This window comes from Misgurnus anguillicaudatus, chromosome 17 (assembly GCF_027580225.2).
Source record: "Misgurnus anguillicaudatus chromosome 17, ASM2758022v2, whole genome shotgun sequence".
Lineage (NCBI taxonomy): Eukaryota > Metazoa > Chordata > Actinopteri > Cypriniformes > Cobitidae > Misgurnus > Misgurnus anguillicaudatus.
This window is the reverse complement of record NC_073353.2, coordinates 3254059-3269175: the sequence shown is the minus strand read 5'-3', so window position 1 is coordinate 3269175 and position 15117 is coordinate 3254059. Positions and strand designations below refer to the sequence as shown.

General features: G+C 35.7%; 2 protein-coding genes across 10 annotated transcripts in view; both read right to left on the bottom strand.

Moving 5' to 3' along the window:
• Window positions 1-4045, bottom strand: part of myo3b (myosin IIIB) — a 190159-nt gene extending 186114 nt beyond the window's left edge. For 2 of the 6 annotated variants that reach the window (XM_073854840.1, XM_073854843.1), the window contains exons 1-2: window positions 3089-3584; window positions 2768-2804 (exon numbers count right to left, since the gene is read on the bottom strand). In XM_073854840.1, coding sequence (XP_073710941.1) covers window positions 2768-2804; window positions 3089-3095 — 44 coding nt within the window. In that variant the 5' untranslated portion in view covers window positions 3096-3584. Of the gene's footprint in view, window positions 1-2767; window positions 2805-3088 lie in introns of all 6 variants that reach the window. The other 4 variants (XM_073854841.1, XM_055215543.2, XM_073854844.1 and 1 more) reach the window with 4 other exon arrangements.
• Window positions 4046-6690: 2645 nt separating this feature from the next.
• ubr3 (ubiquitin protein ligase E3 component n-recognin 3) overlaps window positions 6691-15117 on the bottom strand; it is a 71846-nt gene continuing 63419 nt past the window's right edge. For all 4 annotated transcript variants that reach the window (XM_073854835.1, XM_073854837.1, XM_073854836.1 and 1 more), the window contains 4 exons: window positions 14908-15084; window positions 13035-13244; window positions 12815-12954; window positions 6691-9110 (listed from right to left, as the gene is read on the bottom strand). In XM_073854835.1, the coding sequence (XP_073710936.1) occupies window positions 8993-9110; window positions 12815-12954; window positions 13035-13244; window positions 14908-15084 (645 nt within the window). In that variant the 3' untranslated portion in view covers window positions 6691-8992. The remainder of the gene's footprint in view (window positions 9111-12814; window positions 12955-13034; window positions 13245-14907; window positions 15085-15117) is intronic.

Sequence of the window (15117 nt, the reverse complement as noted above, 5' to 3'; positions counted from 1 at the left end):
TCAATAAAATGGTTAAAGGGAAATTATACAGCAATCTTTATGGTATGAAAGATTTGTAAATGTTTTACGTTTTGTAGCTATAAAAACGTAATAATGCTACAATTTAATGATGCAAATTAGTGCTGCGCAATTAATCGCATCGCAATCGCGATGTCAGCCTGTGCGATTATATGACAGCAAAATGTTGCAATTATATTAAATAAATAAATGTGTGGACTTGTTAATGCAAATACATTGTACGCTTCAGAATTTATTTAAACATACAAAAATACGTTTTGTGTTTTTGAAAGTAATGTACACTTAGAACGGATGTGTTAAAAAACAACACAATCAATTGTTAGTTTAGGGACAACACACTAATTGCGTTGTCTCAGAATTCACAAATCTGTGTTTTTATTGGAACAACAAATTTTGTGTTACTTTTAACACAACTTGTGTTTTATTTGAACACAAAATCAACACAAAATGACACATGATGTGTTAAAAGCATAATACAAAAATGTAACACATGCATCCTTTCGTGTATAAATATGTATTAACAGTGAGACCAGGCTGATTTAACAGACAATTAGTATCAAAATCTTTCGCAGTACCCAGAAAAGCAGTGTTAGTGGATATTATCACATGATAACTGAACTCGACTGTCACAACTGACCGACCAATCAGAATCAAGCATTCCAGAGAACTGTGTAATGTATCATGCATATCACATACATAATAGAAAGATAAACAACAATGGTCCAGTTACACATTTTCTTTTCTTTGTGTTAGCATAGGCCTGGGACGCACTTCATGATTAAAACATTTAAGCCAGTTTTAACTGTGGGACATCACAGATAAGTACACACTAAGAAAAAGGTACAAAAGCTTTCATCAGGGCAGTACCCTTTCAAAAAGTACACATTTGTAACTAAAATGTGCATATTAGTTTTATACATATTAGTGTACATATTTTCTGACAGTGTAGGGTTTGAAGCAATTTTTTATATTATAATCCTCCAAACACACAAGCTAGTTGATTGGACCAGACTGAGAGAGCAAGCACCTGCTGAATGTAGTCAATTCACAGAGACACGAATCTCACAGAAACCAGTGTGAAAACAAACCCTAACCCTGTTGTAAAGGCACTTGTATTGTTGCCATGGTCAATCTTCTTTCTCAATATTCAGTTTTCCTTTTTATTCAGTTTAAGAAAAGTGTTAACTAATGTGAAACCACATCAGTTTTGAAATGTTACAGTCGCTAGATGCTACCGCTGACAAACAAACATAAACAGAGCTCAAGAAATGAGTTTGCATGCTATCAAGAACCAGTGTCATGAATTTGCAGTATGTATCTGTGTGTCCGACCAACAGAAGACATAATTATTTTAAGTGTGTAGTACTGTATGTGAAGTGGCATGCAGCCAGACATGCACATTTATAAGACTCTTATGTTCTTCAGCTGTGTATGATCATCAACACAGTGAAGAATCTCAGTCTCTGTCTCACCAGATTCTGCCGTGGAGATGATAAAACTCTGCTCTGTCTGTTTCCTCACAGTTATCCAGCCCTCTGGGCACAGATGAGTAAAAACAGACAGATAGATCTCAGGGTTAGTTAGCCCCGAGTCAAAACTAACACACACACTTACCATGAGATTGAACAGGACACATCATACACATACACACATCAGTCGTTAAACATCACTCCTAAAGACGGTGATTATTATCAGGCTAGTCCTTGACAAACATCTGATATATGATGTGTCTATGAGCTTGATGATGCATTAGAAAAGAATAGTTGCAATGATAAAAAAATCTCATAATGTGGAGTACATTTTTCTAAATGTAAATCCTTTTTAATTCCACTATTTCAAAAATTCTAATCAGTTCCTCCTCAAAATGATCTCATCGGTCGAGTTATCATTACCAATCCTCTACATGACAGAGATCTAAAACCTTTCAATTTGCAGGCTGAGCCAATAGAGAAATTATGTTTATATGCAAAAACATATCAGTCTAATGGGTGATGTGTAACATACAGTAGATGAAATATTAAATATATCAAATGGCATTTATGTAAGTAGTTAGACTATTTGATGTTAGTGAAATATATAGTTAAAGGGATAGTTCAGGCAAAAAAAGAAGAGTTATGTCATCATTTATTCAAATTTTTTTAATTTTTAATCTAAAATCTCTTTTTTTGATAAATACAAAGGGCGATATTTATAATCAAGCAGTAAACAGGAACACAATTGACTTCCAGCAGAGAGAAAAATAAAATCAATGGGGCTTAAAAACAGCTTGGTTACAAAAATTGCTTAAAATAACTTTAAATAAAGGAATTTATACAGGGTTGTAAGAACTTGAGAGGTTCATTTTTTTGTTAACTATCCCTTTAATGTGGTGAACTAACTTTACTAGTGTGTGATTGTTAGGGGAACGGTCTGAAATCACAATGACGCTGCACAGCAATCAGTGATAAAATACATTCGTAAATTTAAATAGATTGCCGATGTCTTTGTGATTTTGCTGTGTATAACAAAACAATATTCATGAGGATATTTTTTGTCACTCTGAATTAAAGCATCTGCTAAATAAATCAATGTAAATGTTATGTGAAGCAAAACACGATGCTTTTTATGATTTTGTTATAGCAAAACAATTATTTATATCATGACAATACCATAGCAAGACAATAACATTGGCTAACTTCTTAATTTAAGATTAATTTAGGACTACATTACATCAGATGGTAAATATGAGACATGTTACTGTATTTCTTACCTGCTTTGGACTGCATCTGTTCTTCCACTGGCATTTCCTATAAGGATATTTAATAATTAGACTCACGGGACTTTAGCTACTATATAATCTTTCTTTGACTGTAGTATAAAAGATCAGAACTGATAGTCTTGTTGACTCTATTTAGATGCTTAAACCAGTCGGTGGATTATCAGATAACCCGTCACAGCACACCGGATCATCGAGCACATCATCTGTAACCATCACCTGTACCATTTCCCATCTTCATAGCCTTGAATTGCACTAATAGTTTTGCTTATGTAATGTCATGCAGTTAAAGCAGTATTTTCGAAGAAGACCTACCTGCCATGGCTGTTTTCTGACATACCCGAAGTGATTTTCAAGCCTTTCTAGATGTCCTGGGGTTAATAATTCACAAGAACCTGATAAGTTCCTGTGCGAGCGCTTCTGAGAGGAAACAGCGTGCACACATGACCAATCCCAGCACACCTGACAGCTCAAACACAGGTGTTGCCTGCTTACAGCCTAACATTAAACCAATGACATCATGTGTCAAGACATGAGTGATGCAGTGAGTGACATCATCATCATCATCATATAGGGTGAATGAGATAAGGAGGAATTATCTGAAGAAACTACCAGGCCCATTAAAGGGGACATCTTAAACCTGTCAAGAACATATCAGGGTCATATTTCATCACAACAAAAAATATACATTTAATTAGAAATTAAACATCCCCAAAATAACACTATCAATAAAATAAATATATTCTCATAATTGCAACGTGTAGAAATAGAAGTTTTGGTGGTCGAGCGATATGGGTTTTTTGATGGCCGATGTCGATGCTGATATTTAAAATACATAAAGTAACTGAGAAACATACAAACAATTAGTAAAATTAACATTTACATTGCATAATATTCTCTTCATTTAAAAAAAAATGTAATGAGGTAAATAATTACTGCTTAATTAGATAACACTGTATTTTTTAGATAGTTTACTGCAAAAGCAAGTATGATCACAAAATTAAATTTTAAAATAAATAATAAGTCACAAAAAACATCTTTATGTTTCTAAACTAGGCTTTCTGTTCTTCATTCATGATAGTTAATTTTTATTCTTGAATTAAAATGTTTGAATTAAAAAGATTCTGCAATTAAACACTAGCTAGTCTATTGTTGAATAAATTCTACTGAGAATGATAAATTCTGGTACCTACTGCAAACGTTGGATAACATTTGACATCAAAACATGTGCCATCATTCACACCGTCATTACAACATAAACAGCCAGTGATCCAAAACAAGGCCACTTTAAACTAACAATGGCGTCATATGAAATGTAGGCGGTGTATTGGTCGGGATGTCATCCGGGCAGCTATTGTGCTGGCAACCCACTTTCCATTCAGTGCACAAACAGGGCGGCTTTGGTTTCTGGGCTACAGCACAACATCATTTGATGATTGAGCCATTAGTGAGTCACACACCAAACACTGAGAGGACTGTGAATCTAATACAGTATGTGTTGCTGCTTTGAACCTGTCAACAATTACAACACATAACAGAAATTAAACTTAAACTAGAAAAAATAATATATTTCCTTTCCCAGAACCCAAATGTTTACTAGTTTAACTAATTAGTTGAGAAGGGCCATTATGTTCCCTCTTGACCTGGATAAACTTGGACAGAACAATCAAGACTTAATCCTCCCACCGGCCACAATTTAGCCCTCATGAGAAAAGACATAAAAGTCCTTAATCTGATGCACTCAAGAGTTTCATTTCCTATAGGTAAAAACTAAATGGTGACAAAGTGTCTTTAAAATATCTTCCTTTGTGTTAAGCAGAACAGAGAAATTTATATGAGTTTGGAACAACTTGAGGGTGAGTAAATGATGACAACATTTTTATTTTTCAGTGAACTGTCCCTTTAAAGGGGACATATGGAAATCTGACTTTTCCATGTTTAAGTGCTGTAACTGGGTCCCAGGTGCTTTTATCAACCTAGCAAATGTGAAAAAGATAAAACCAGTAACTTAGTTTTGGTAAACCTTCTCTGCAAGCATGTGAAACAATACGGACAACCGGCGCAACGTCATAGAATGTCTCTGAACAGGTTCACGCCCACTTTTTGGGGAAACAGACTAGACCTTCCATTGACTTCCATTCAAAATAGCAGAACAAAGCAACCTTCGTACTCAGCCGGCAGGCGTAAATAACTTATGAAATCACTCAGATTAAACATGTTGAGCAATTATCTGTCCACCCTGTCTGCCATAGAGCCCGAAAGATACATTAACACATTTAATTTGGTCAATATAAAACATGTCTCTTTCATTCTCCCAGCATCAAATTTGTGTAACAACGCTCCCTATTGGCCAGAGGTGTCTTACCCGGACATTTACTCGTACCTCATCGAGTCAACAGGGAAGCAAGTGAATGATTTTACTTCGTATTTGAAAGTTACTTCGTATTTCTATATTATGTCTTTATATTTAGAGAGTGCACTTTTCCTTCCAGCCATACAACTAGCCTTAGTGATATTTCCAGCAATTTTCACTGGATGGCGTTACACAAATTTGACGCTGAGAGAATGAAAGGGAAATGTTTTTATATTGACCAAATTAAATGTGTTAATGTATCTTTCGCGCTCTATGGCAGACAGGGTGGACAGATAATTACTCAACATGTTTAATCTGAGTGATTTCATAAGTTATTTACGCCTGCCGGCTGTGTAAAAACGATGCTTTGTTCCGCCATTTTGAATGGAAGTCTATGGAAGGTCTGGTTTATTTTCCCCAAAAAGGGGCGGTGATGAAATTTACAGTCAAGTTCCCGGATGTGCCGGTAGTCCGTATAGGTCATTGAAATTTGGCTCCCCTGGTGATGTCAGAAGGGGATAATACCACCCCTTAATCTGCACTATCCAACCACAACTCATTTGCATTTTAAAGGACACACCCAAAATGGCACATTTTTGCACACACCTACAAAGTGGCAATTTTAACATGTTATAATAAATTATATGGTATTTTGAGCTAAAACATTTTAACACATAACATACTTCACATATGAATATGGAGGACTGGGAGTGCAAAAATGATAAATAAATAAATACATGTACAAAGAAATATATAAAACAAACATAAATAAATACAAAAATAAATATGCAGAGAAATATAAAAAAAACATAAATGAGTATTGCAACTTTGATTTCTTTATTTTTGTATTAAAATATTTTTAAAACATTTATTTCTGCATTTAATTATACATTTGTATTTATTCTTTTATTAATTTCCACATTTATCTATTTATTTATGTGAACATTTAATTTTTAATTTATTTATTTCTACATTTATTTCCACATGTATTTATTTCTACATTTCCATGTCTAATATGTTAATGAGGAGGGAGCGTGTTTTTCTTCAGCCATAGCAATGGAGCACAGAGTGGCAATGCTTGTGTAGACACATGTTCTGAGGCCACAAGTGTCACATTTTTTGCTCTTACAAAAATGACACGCAAGGGAAGAGCATGGACGTGATTTTGAGTGTAGTGCAAGTGAAGAGAGGTGGGCGAAATCACAGTTTAAGAATTTAATATCACTGTTTCTGTATGTATTTACAGAATAAGCATTTCTATTTTTTTACCACGGACATTGCGTTATAAACATCTGTTCGGGATTCTTGCACACATTACAGATACCAAATGTTTAACAGGTCTGGTAACAGACAGTGAGACACGATAGTACACTGATCATATTTAATAAACGCCATATGCTTGTATTATATATTTCTTTGTACATGTATTTATTTATTTATTTCTAATTTTTGCACTCCCAGTCCTCCATACATGTACTCTGGGGACACCAACAATTTATATGACATCTTAAAAAATGTCCTCTTCAAGTTAAATTAAGAATGAAAACACACATAGACCACAACATTATCAGAGCATCTGTATATTTTATTCACATATGTTACATTTTGCATTAAACGTCGTTAAAAGTCACCTTTTCAGAGATGACATCAGAGATCCTGAACCAGCATCTACAGTAATGTACTGTATTACTGCCTGCCTGACATGCATTCACTGCAGGAGATACCAGCGTTATCCACCCATCACGCTTCGCAAACTGTCTGTCTATACAAAATGGGCTTAAAGAAATGCAAGAAAAAACAGCAGCATGCAAGAAATCAAGACAAATGAAGAGAAGTAGCTTCAAGTGCACTGAAAACAAAATATTATCCCTCCAGCACAGTGAGATTTAAGCAATGATAATCACCTACCAATTCAACTGATCAACAAAACAAATGTACTTCTGTTGTAAATTTCTGACAGTGTGTGTTGTTGTTAAGGAGGGGGGGGGTAATGGTAGTATGATTCTTTTGATATAGCAAAACATTACATGTTTAATATAATTTTTACAAGGGCTAAATTTTTTGATTAGGACTCAACCCTAAAGTGCCTGTTTTCACGGGGGCTGCATAAAATACAATTTGTGCTAAAACATGTATGTCCACGGCTGGATTAGGCTGTAATTTTATGTGATCCTATATAATGCATTTTTAGAAAATGAACATGTGCATAATCCCCTCTGCAATATATGAAAAGCAAAATCAGTGATGGTCCGAGGACAGAGCTCTGCGGAACGCCACAATGTTTTACCCTAGACAGGCAAGCCAAACCTTTTCTAAGGCTGTGGGTGTAAAGGATCAACTTATTTTTTTCCAAATAACATTAAAACATCAATATTTTGTCAAAGAAACAAAACACATTCTGGCTGCTTTCAAAGGTTTACACCAGAAAGTGAGTTCCCAATATCAGGAACACAGTAGATTGGGAATAGAAATTCATTATCTGTATGATGTCTTCATAAGAAAGATCATCACCTTAACACATAAATAAACTAAACAAGAAAAAAAAACATCTTAGTCTGTAAATTGCTAAAGGATGGGAATTTAGACTCTAGCACCCAGCTGAGGAAAAAACTAAAGAAAGCCCCTTACATTAATATACCTACAAACATAACATGTTGCAACTGGGCACCAAGCCTGCAGACCCACTAGGACAGCATTTAAAACTTAACTTATAGTCTTATTGTTCAGAACACTGCACATCTATACAAGAGTAAACTAGGGCTGAGTGCTCAGTGAGACAGAAAACACTGCCTCCCATCTGACCATCGGACAATTCATTTTGCAATTGCCATGTAATTAATAATAAGGAAAGATAATAAAGACTTTGAGTGACAGCTGACTGAGCTGAATATGATATTTTCACAACGTCCCCTGTTTTAAGTTTAAAATACAGTCGAGTTGGGAAAGGCGGCAGGGAAACGGCCACAGATATGTTTGTAACTAGATCTGTCCCTAGTCAAGAGATATAATGGGATCTTTACAATAAACTCAAGAGACCAAGAGACCAGTCAACCATCATCATCAACAAAGCCTTCATTAGAGAAAAGAGATGAAAATTGTAAAAAATATTTTTTTTACAAAAAAGTATAACTAACTATTTTTAACAATGATTAGCAGCACTTTTTTAAATATTAAAATCTTCAATATGAGACTACAAACCAAAAACAAAGTAAAATTCCTGAGGATGACTGCCCAGTAACTAAACATCTGAGACAAACCTTGCTTTAGCTTGAATCTGTTGATATATTTTGTCTCATGCCATGCTCGACCCACTTCAGCATATAAAGAGCTACCAGAAGAGATGTGTCGAAACTCAAATAATATAAGGATATAATTACACATTGCACAGGTCATAGGTTGGGTTGGGGGTATGTTGAGAACCCTTTTCTTCGTCATCTTAGTACCTTCAAATTTGTATATATATTTTGACATCTGTACATGATTTGATTAATATTGGTCAGTTTTCCCCCCAAAGTCTCACTCTTCAAAAACTATGTCAGTTTTCCAAACAATACAGAACAGCATTTTCCAACATTTGAATGTTCAACAGGATTAACAAAAGATTGTGCTTCTACTGTGAGCTTGCTGGGACAAAACAAAACTTTCTCCTTTGAAATTCACACAGAAAATCACTTCACACACACGCACACACACGCTGTTAATCATTAGGCTTGATTGTACACTAAACTTCACATAAACCCAGGCCATGGCAGAAACCAACTTAACGCAGGTTTTCTTTATATTACACGACAGAATTTAGAAGAGGATATCACAGAGGCTGGTGTTGACATCATGTGACCCGTCCTCTGCGGGATCTGGGCGGTTCATTAAAGTCCATTGTAGTGGGGACCCCAGCGCTTGTTAATGTGATCAAAAGTGTGCGAGACCCACTGCTGCTCCAGGACGCGATATCTCTCTTCACATAAATACAGAGGCTTTCCTCGCCTGTGGAAAATGGAAACAAGAAATGCTTACAGAATTTTCTCTACAAAAAATCTGGCATCTAGATATTTGATAACTCTTTATTTTACAGCACTTCTGTTACACATTATTACACATACTTATTATACTATAAATGATGCAGAATTACATGCAACTAAACCAAACCCTAACCCTATACGAAGCACATGTAGTTACTTCAAAATGGTACCTGAATATAACCAAAAATTCTCACAAGTATCATAATAATACACTGCAAAAAAATGACTCTCTTACTTAGTATTTGTTTTCAGTACAAATATCTAAAAATTCTTAAATTAAGATGCATTTTCTTGATGAACAAGCAAATAAAATCTATTATTGGGGTGAGCAAAAAATCTTTTACTTAAAGGGACTGTAAGTAGGATTTTAAGTGTTTTATTTATCAAAATCAATGTCTTTATTCATAAATATGTCCTCGTTGGTGTCGTTGGACCTCTGCCAGTGATCTGACTTTACTTTGTAAGTTTAGAATTTCTTCTCTTTATTTACATTGAACGGTTAAATCCAAGAAGGCTTCCATATCGTTCCACCGTATTGATAAACTATAATAGCAGAGAGGGACAAAAAGCACTAGCCTACCGCAACGCATTTCCACAATGCGTTTTCATTCAGAACACGTGATCCAGCTGAAACGGACAAGGAGATCAGTGATTACATAACGACTACCGTAGTTGCAACACGCATTTGGAAAGGGGAGGCGCTAGAGAACACTGTTCGTTTGAATGCAAAATACAATTCCACCACTAGATGGGGGTAAATCCTAGCCTGACGTTGTCATACTCAATTCTAGTCAGAATTTGAGTCTGATACCGCTCCATTGAGCTATAATTATGAGGCATGTCTCCACCAAAAAATGCCTCTGCACTCAATTGGAAAGACCTACGACCAATCAGAGCAACAGAGTGTGTGACGTATGTTGAAATTACGTCTTTGCAGCCTGACCGAACTGCTAGTTAATTCGCTACAATGACACTAACATTGTGATTATACTGAGTTAGCAAATGTACATCAACACCTATTATGTTTACAACATTTCGTTTATATCACAACATGAAGTATTTACTAAGTCATAGAGTAAGACTATCTCTTACCATTTGTACGTTAGGTGAACTTCATCCACGGCGATACCCATTACGTTGGCTTGAAAATATTGGAGCCTTGCATGTCCCTCCACTTATTTAGCAACCACGATTCCGGGCTTCCGAAAAGAAGCTGGCAACGACCGCTAATTATATCCATCTCGTCGTGCACGCTGAGTTGCATCGCCGTGATAACGTTACCCATTTCAGTTGCGACCAACTTTTGTCGAATAGGAAGGCCGGCAAAAACATCAACAAATGCCCTGCTCGCGTTTCTCTGTTCCTCTTTTAAAATCAATGCTCTGTCGATATCTTTTAGAACAGACTCAATGTCAGAATCCACACATCTGAACTCTACAGCGGCAGCCATTCAACACACGCGCTCTTTGGTGACGTGGTTCATTACGTTACTGTTGATTATCTGTCCATCATCGTATAAAGCACGCCCTGACAATTTGATTGGTTCGACCAGCATTTGTCTTAGCATAGTAGCTCCTCAACGGAGAAACGCCAGACCGATCTTCCCGTTTTCAAATTCTTGTGGGCGGGGCTAAGATCGGCTGGCACCCAGGCTAGGTAAATCCTACTTATTGCCCCTTTAAACACTTAATTCAAGAAAAATTAGCTTACCCCATTGGCAGATTTCATTGCATGTTTTAAGCACACATTCACTTTAATTGTTTATTTGTTTGGTGTAAAAACTAGACTACTTATAGGTCATTTTGCTCATCAAGAAAAAGCATCTTAAATGAAAAGAAAAAAAATGATTTTTGCAGTGTACATAAAGGCGAGTTGCCTCACTGTCTAATGTCTTAAAGAATTAGTCCATTTTCTTAAAAAAAAAATCCAGATACTTTACTTACCACCATGTCATCCAAAATGTTGATGTCTTTCTTTGTTCAGTCGAGAAGAAATTATGTTTTTTTGAGGAAAACATTCCAGGATTTTTCTTATTTTAATGGACTTTAATGGCCCCCAATACTTAACAGTTTTAATGCAGCTTAAAATTGCAGTTTCAACAGAGTTTCAAAGGACTCTAAACGATCCCAAACGAGGCTTAAGGGTCTTATCTAGCGAAACGATTGTCATTTTTGACAAGAAAAATAAAAAAGTATTCACTTTTAAACCACAACTTCTCGTCTATCTCCGGTCCTGTGAAGCGCCAGTGTGACCTCACGTAATTGCTTAATGACGTGGAAAGGTCACGTGTTACATACAGTATATGAAACGCACATTTGCGGACCATTTTAAACAATAAACTGACACAAAGACATTAATTAGTATCATTCCACATACAACAACGTCGGAACAATCATCTTTCTCCACACTTGTAAACACTGGAGCGTAGTTTTGAAACGTCATCCGTGACCTCTTGACGTGATGACATATTACGTGAGGTTGCGCTGCCGCATCACAGGACCGGAGATAGACGAGAAGTTGTGGTTTAAAAGTGCGTATTTTTATTGCCAAAAATGACAATCATTTCTCTAGATAAGACCCTTATGCCTCGTTTGAGATCATTTAGAGTCCTTTGAAACTGCAATTTTAAACTGCATTAAAAACTGTTAACTATTGGGGTCCATTAAAGTCCATTAAAATGAGAAACATAATTTCGTCTCGACTGAACAAAGAAAGACATCAACATTTTGGATGACATGGTGGTGAGTAAATCATCTGGATTTTATTAGAAATTCACTAATCCTTTAATGTACCTGGGTCAATGACTTGACGTTAATTATTTTGTGTCCGTATGGTTCAATTAAATATAAAAGGATTAAAATTTCTAAATAAATGTTCAGATTACTTGCATACATTCTCTTTTTTGAGAACCAAGTCTAAAATTTCTGCTTTTATTTAATTTTGAAAGAATATTTGGGGGATAATTGCAAAAATGTCAATGTGGTGTAACTGGTCTTTTTATATAAATATATTCAGTAAAAAAGTGAAATAAAATATACTCATCTAGTTTAGTGTAATATGATTTTTTACATGCATTTTTATATCATTTGTCAAAGATTATTTAGAAAACTAAGCACTTGTCAGCATATAAATATTACAGCAGATAAATATTACAAAAACGCATTAAAATTTACATTTAGAAATAAATAATAAACTAATAACTAATAAAATTATATTTTTAAATTATTTTTTTATTACCGGTACACTTACATGCCATCAAGGTGGATAAAATATTTAATATTTCTTAATCTTTGGCGCAATTGACAGATACACCATTTGACATTTTGATGTCCATTTACTCTTAACTTTCATAAAAATGGAGCAAATGTATTTTTTTTATTGCATACAATCAACATAAATACCCTACGTGCATTGGAATATACACGATGCATGCTTTTAAAACAAGTTTTTAAAAAGATTTTTGAATTTTTCATCTTGCCAAACTGTTTTTGTCACTGACCCATCTGTGTTGGTTTTAACATTGTTGCAATGCATTCTGGGATTGACTTATCTGTAAAGGATATATACCCCTGAACCAAAAATACATTAAAATGCTCAATATATGAAGATCAAAAGAGACTTTAAGACAGAGTTGAATGCATGAGAGCAGAAAGAGGTTTCTTAGCTAACCGTAAGTCTCGATCCTCCTCTCCGTGAGCGTCCAGATACACCGAACCCCACAGACAGAACCGATGACCCCGGATGATAATGATAACTGATGCGTTTATCAGGAGGAAAATACCCGTTGCTGCTCCACAGTGTTGGGAATGCTGCAGGTTAAGAAAATACAGGATTATCATCACGATCAGTTATAAACACACAATGTAGGTATCGTAAGTGAGATCCTCACCAGCACACATTCACAAATCCCCTGCTGCTTACAGCAGTGACCTTTCAGACAGACGAACGCACCGCACACCAGACACAGCGCAGGGTCTTTGGGTGTTTTATTGCAGCTGGTGCAGAATTTCCTGTGGTAGTACTGGAAGATGGTGTTGTAATTGTCCGGGAGCTGCAGAAGGCGAGGGGCGGCCCACTGAGGATCCTGAGCTAAAAGAGACTGAACAAAACACAGTTTTCCTTCTTATTAGTTCAAGGGAACAAGATCATTTATATAAGGAATAATTGACGACGGACCATCGAATTATAAGAAAATAATGCACACCCAACGTGGTAATGTGGCACGACGCGAATCGGAGTGTGTGCATTGTTTTCAAATAATTCAAAGGACCGGAGTCAATTATTCCTCTTATAACACGGTTACCACAAACATTGCTCTGTTTTTTTTAAGACATTTGACAAGTTAGGTGTGCGGTTATCAAAAAATAATGCTAACCCACTGAACATTTCTCAACCAATCAGAATACAGCATTCAACAGACCCGTGGTATAAATGATATTAACCCTTTCCCCGCCAGCATTCTTTTTTTAAATGTTGTCAGCTAGCACCAGCATTTTTTATGATTTTTACAAAAGCCTTTGAGAATTTTTTCTTCCTAAATATATAAACATACATTATATCAAATGAAAGAACAGAGCATCTGCTTTCCAACAAGCAAAACATTTTATCATCTCTCAAATATGGGTAGGTTTCTTCAAAAATACCAAATTTTAAGCAAAATGCTGAGATAATTGCATTTTTGTAAAGGACTTTTGATAGAGATCAGATTCAGAGTGATAATCAAAACATACACAGAGTTTTTACTGTTTTTGGATCAGTGGATGCTTCAGTATTTTATAAGTTCGATAAGATCGCCACCTATTGGATAATAGCAGGAATATCAATTGCCTTAAAAACTTATTGTCAGGGAAGGATTTAATCGATGAGATAAATTGTCAATGCGGTGAAAGAGTTAAATCCCAAATTATACTTTGCTGTCTGTGCCATATAGGGTAATATAGCATACATGGGCCAACACTTGGTTAGGCAATGTCGGCAGTGCTAAAATCAACACAAAATGACATTTGCAACTCTTTTCAAGCCTGTGAATGTATGTCCTAATGAAACAGAATATTTAACAAGGAATCAAGCCATACCTGAAAGAAGTTTTAAAGGGCACATATTATGCCTATTTTTACAAGATGTAATATAAGTTTCAGGTGTGTCTTGAATGTTTATGTGATGTTTCAGCTCATTTATTATAGCATGTCCAAAATGACCCTATTTGGGGGGGGCAAAAAAGCGCATGCCTGTACCTTTAAATGCAAACGAGCTACAGTTCGCACTTTTGATCTATTTTGATTTCTGTAAATACAGCCCAAAACAATAGTATCATCAGCTTTCACATTAAGAAAAGCTTTTGTGTAAAATTAACCTGTCAGTCAATGGCTGTGGACGGGGCTTTGTTTGTGTGACATCACATTATTTAGAGAATTAAAACAACACGTCTAATGAAACTGCTTTGGTTTAATAGGGATTAAAAAGAAGCAGATGGTGGATTTTATTCATTGTAGGGTGGTTGTGTTCACACACTGCCAACACACATTTATGTCCAATAATATGTATAAAATGAGCCCTTCAACTGAGATAAAGCCGAGTTTCTAAGCTGAAGTGTTCTTCAATTTTAAATCAACAAATTTAATTCTATTAGCATTTGCTTTATTAAATTAAAGTTAACCAACATTGCAAAACACGACACAAACTCCTACACTAGCTGTAAGCACCAAAATGACAGATACTCAAGCCTATAGGAACCTATAGCAGACCCAACAACAAATACTGACCACAGACTGCTGAGCGGGTGTATCAGCGAGACTAAAGACTTCTGAACACCACTGAGATATCAGATCAAAAGCATTGACGTTCCACTCCAGACAAGACGCACTGCTCATAGACCCAGTGGACTGAACCGAAGCATGCAAACCCAGACAGCCAGTGAGCAGAGAGAACTCTTCATCCACCTGTGACAGGAGACAAGACAAGAGTGAGCCTGA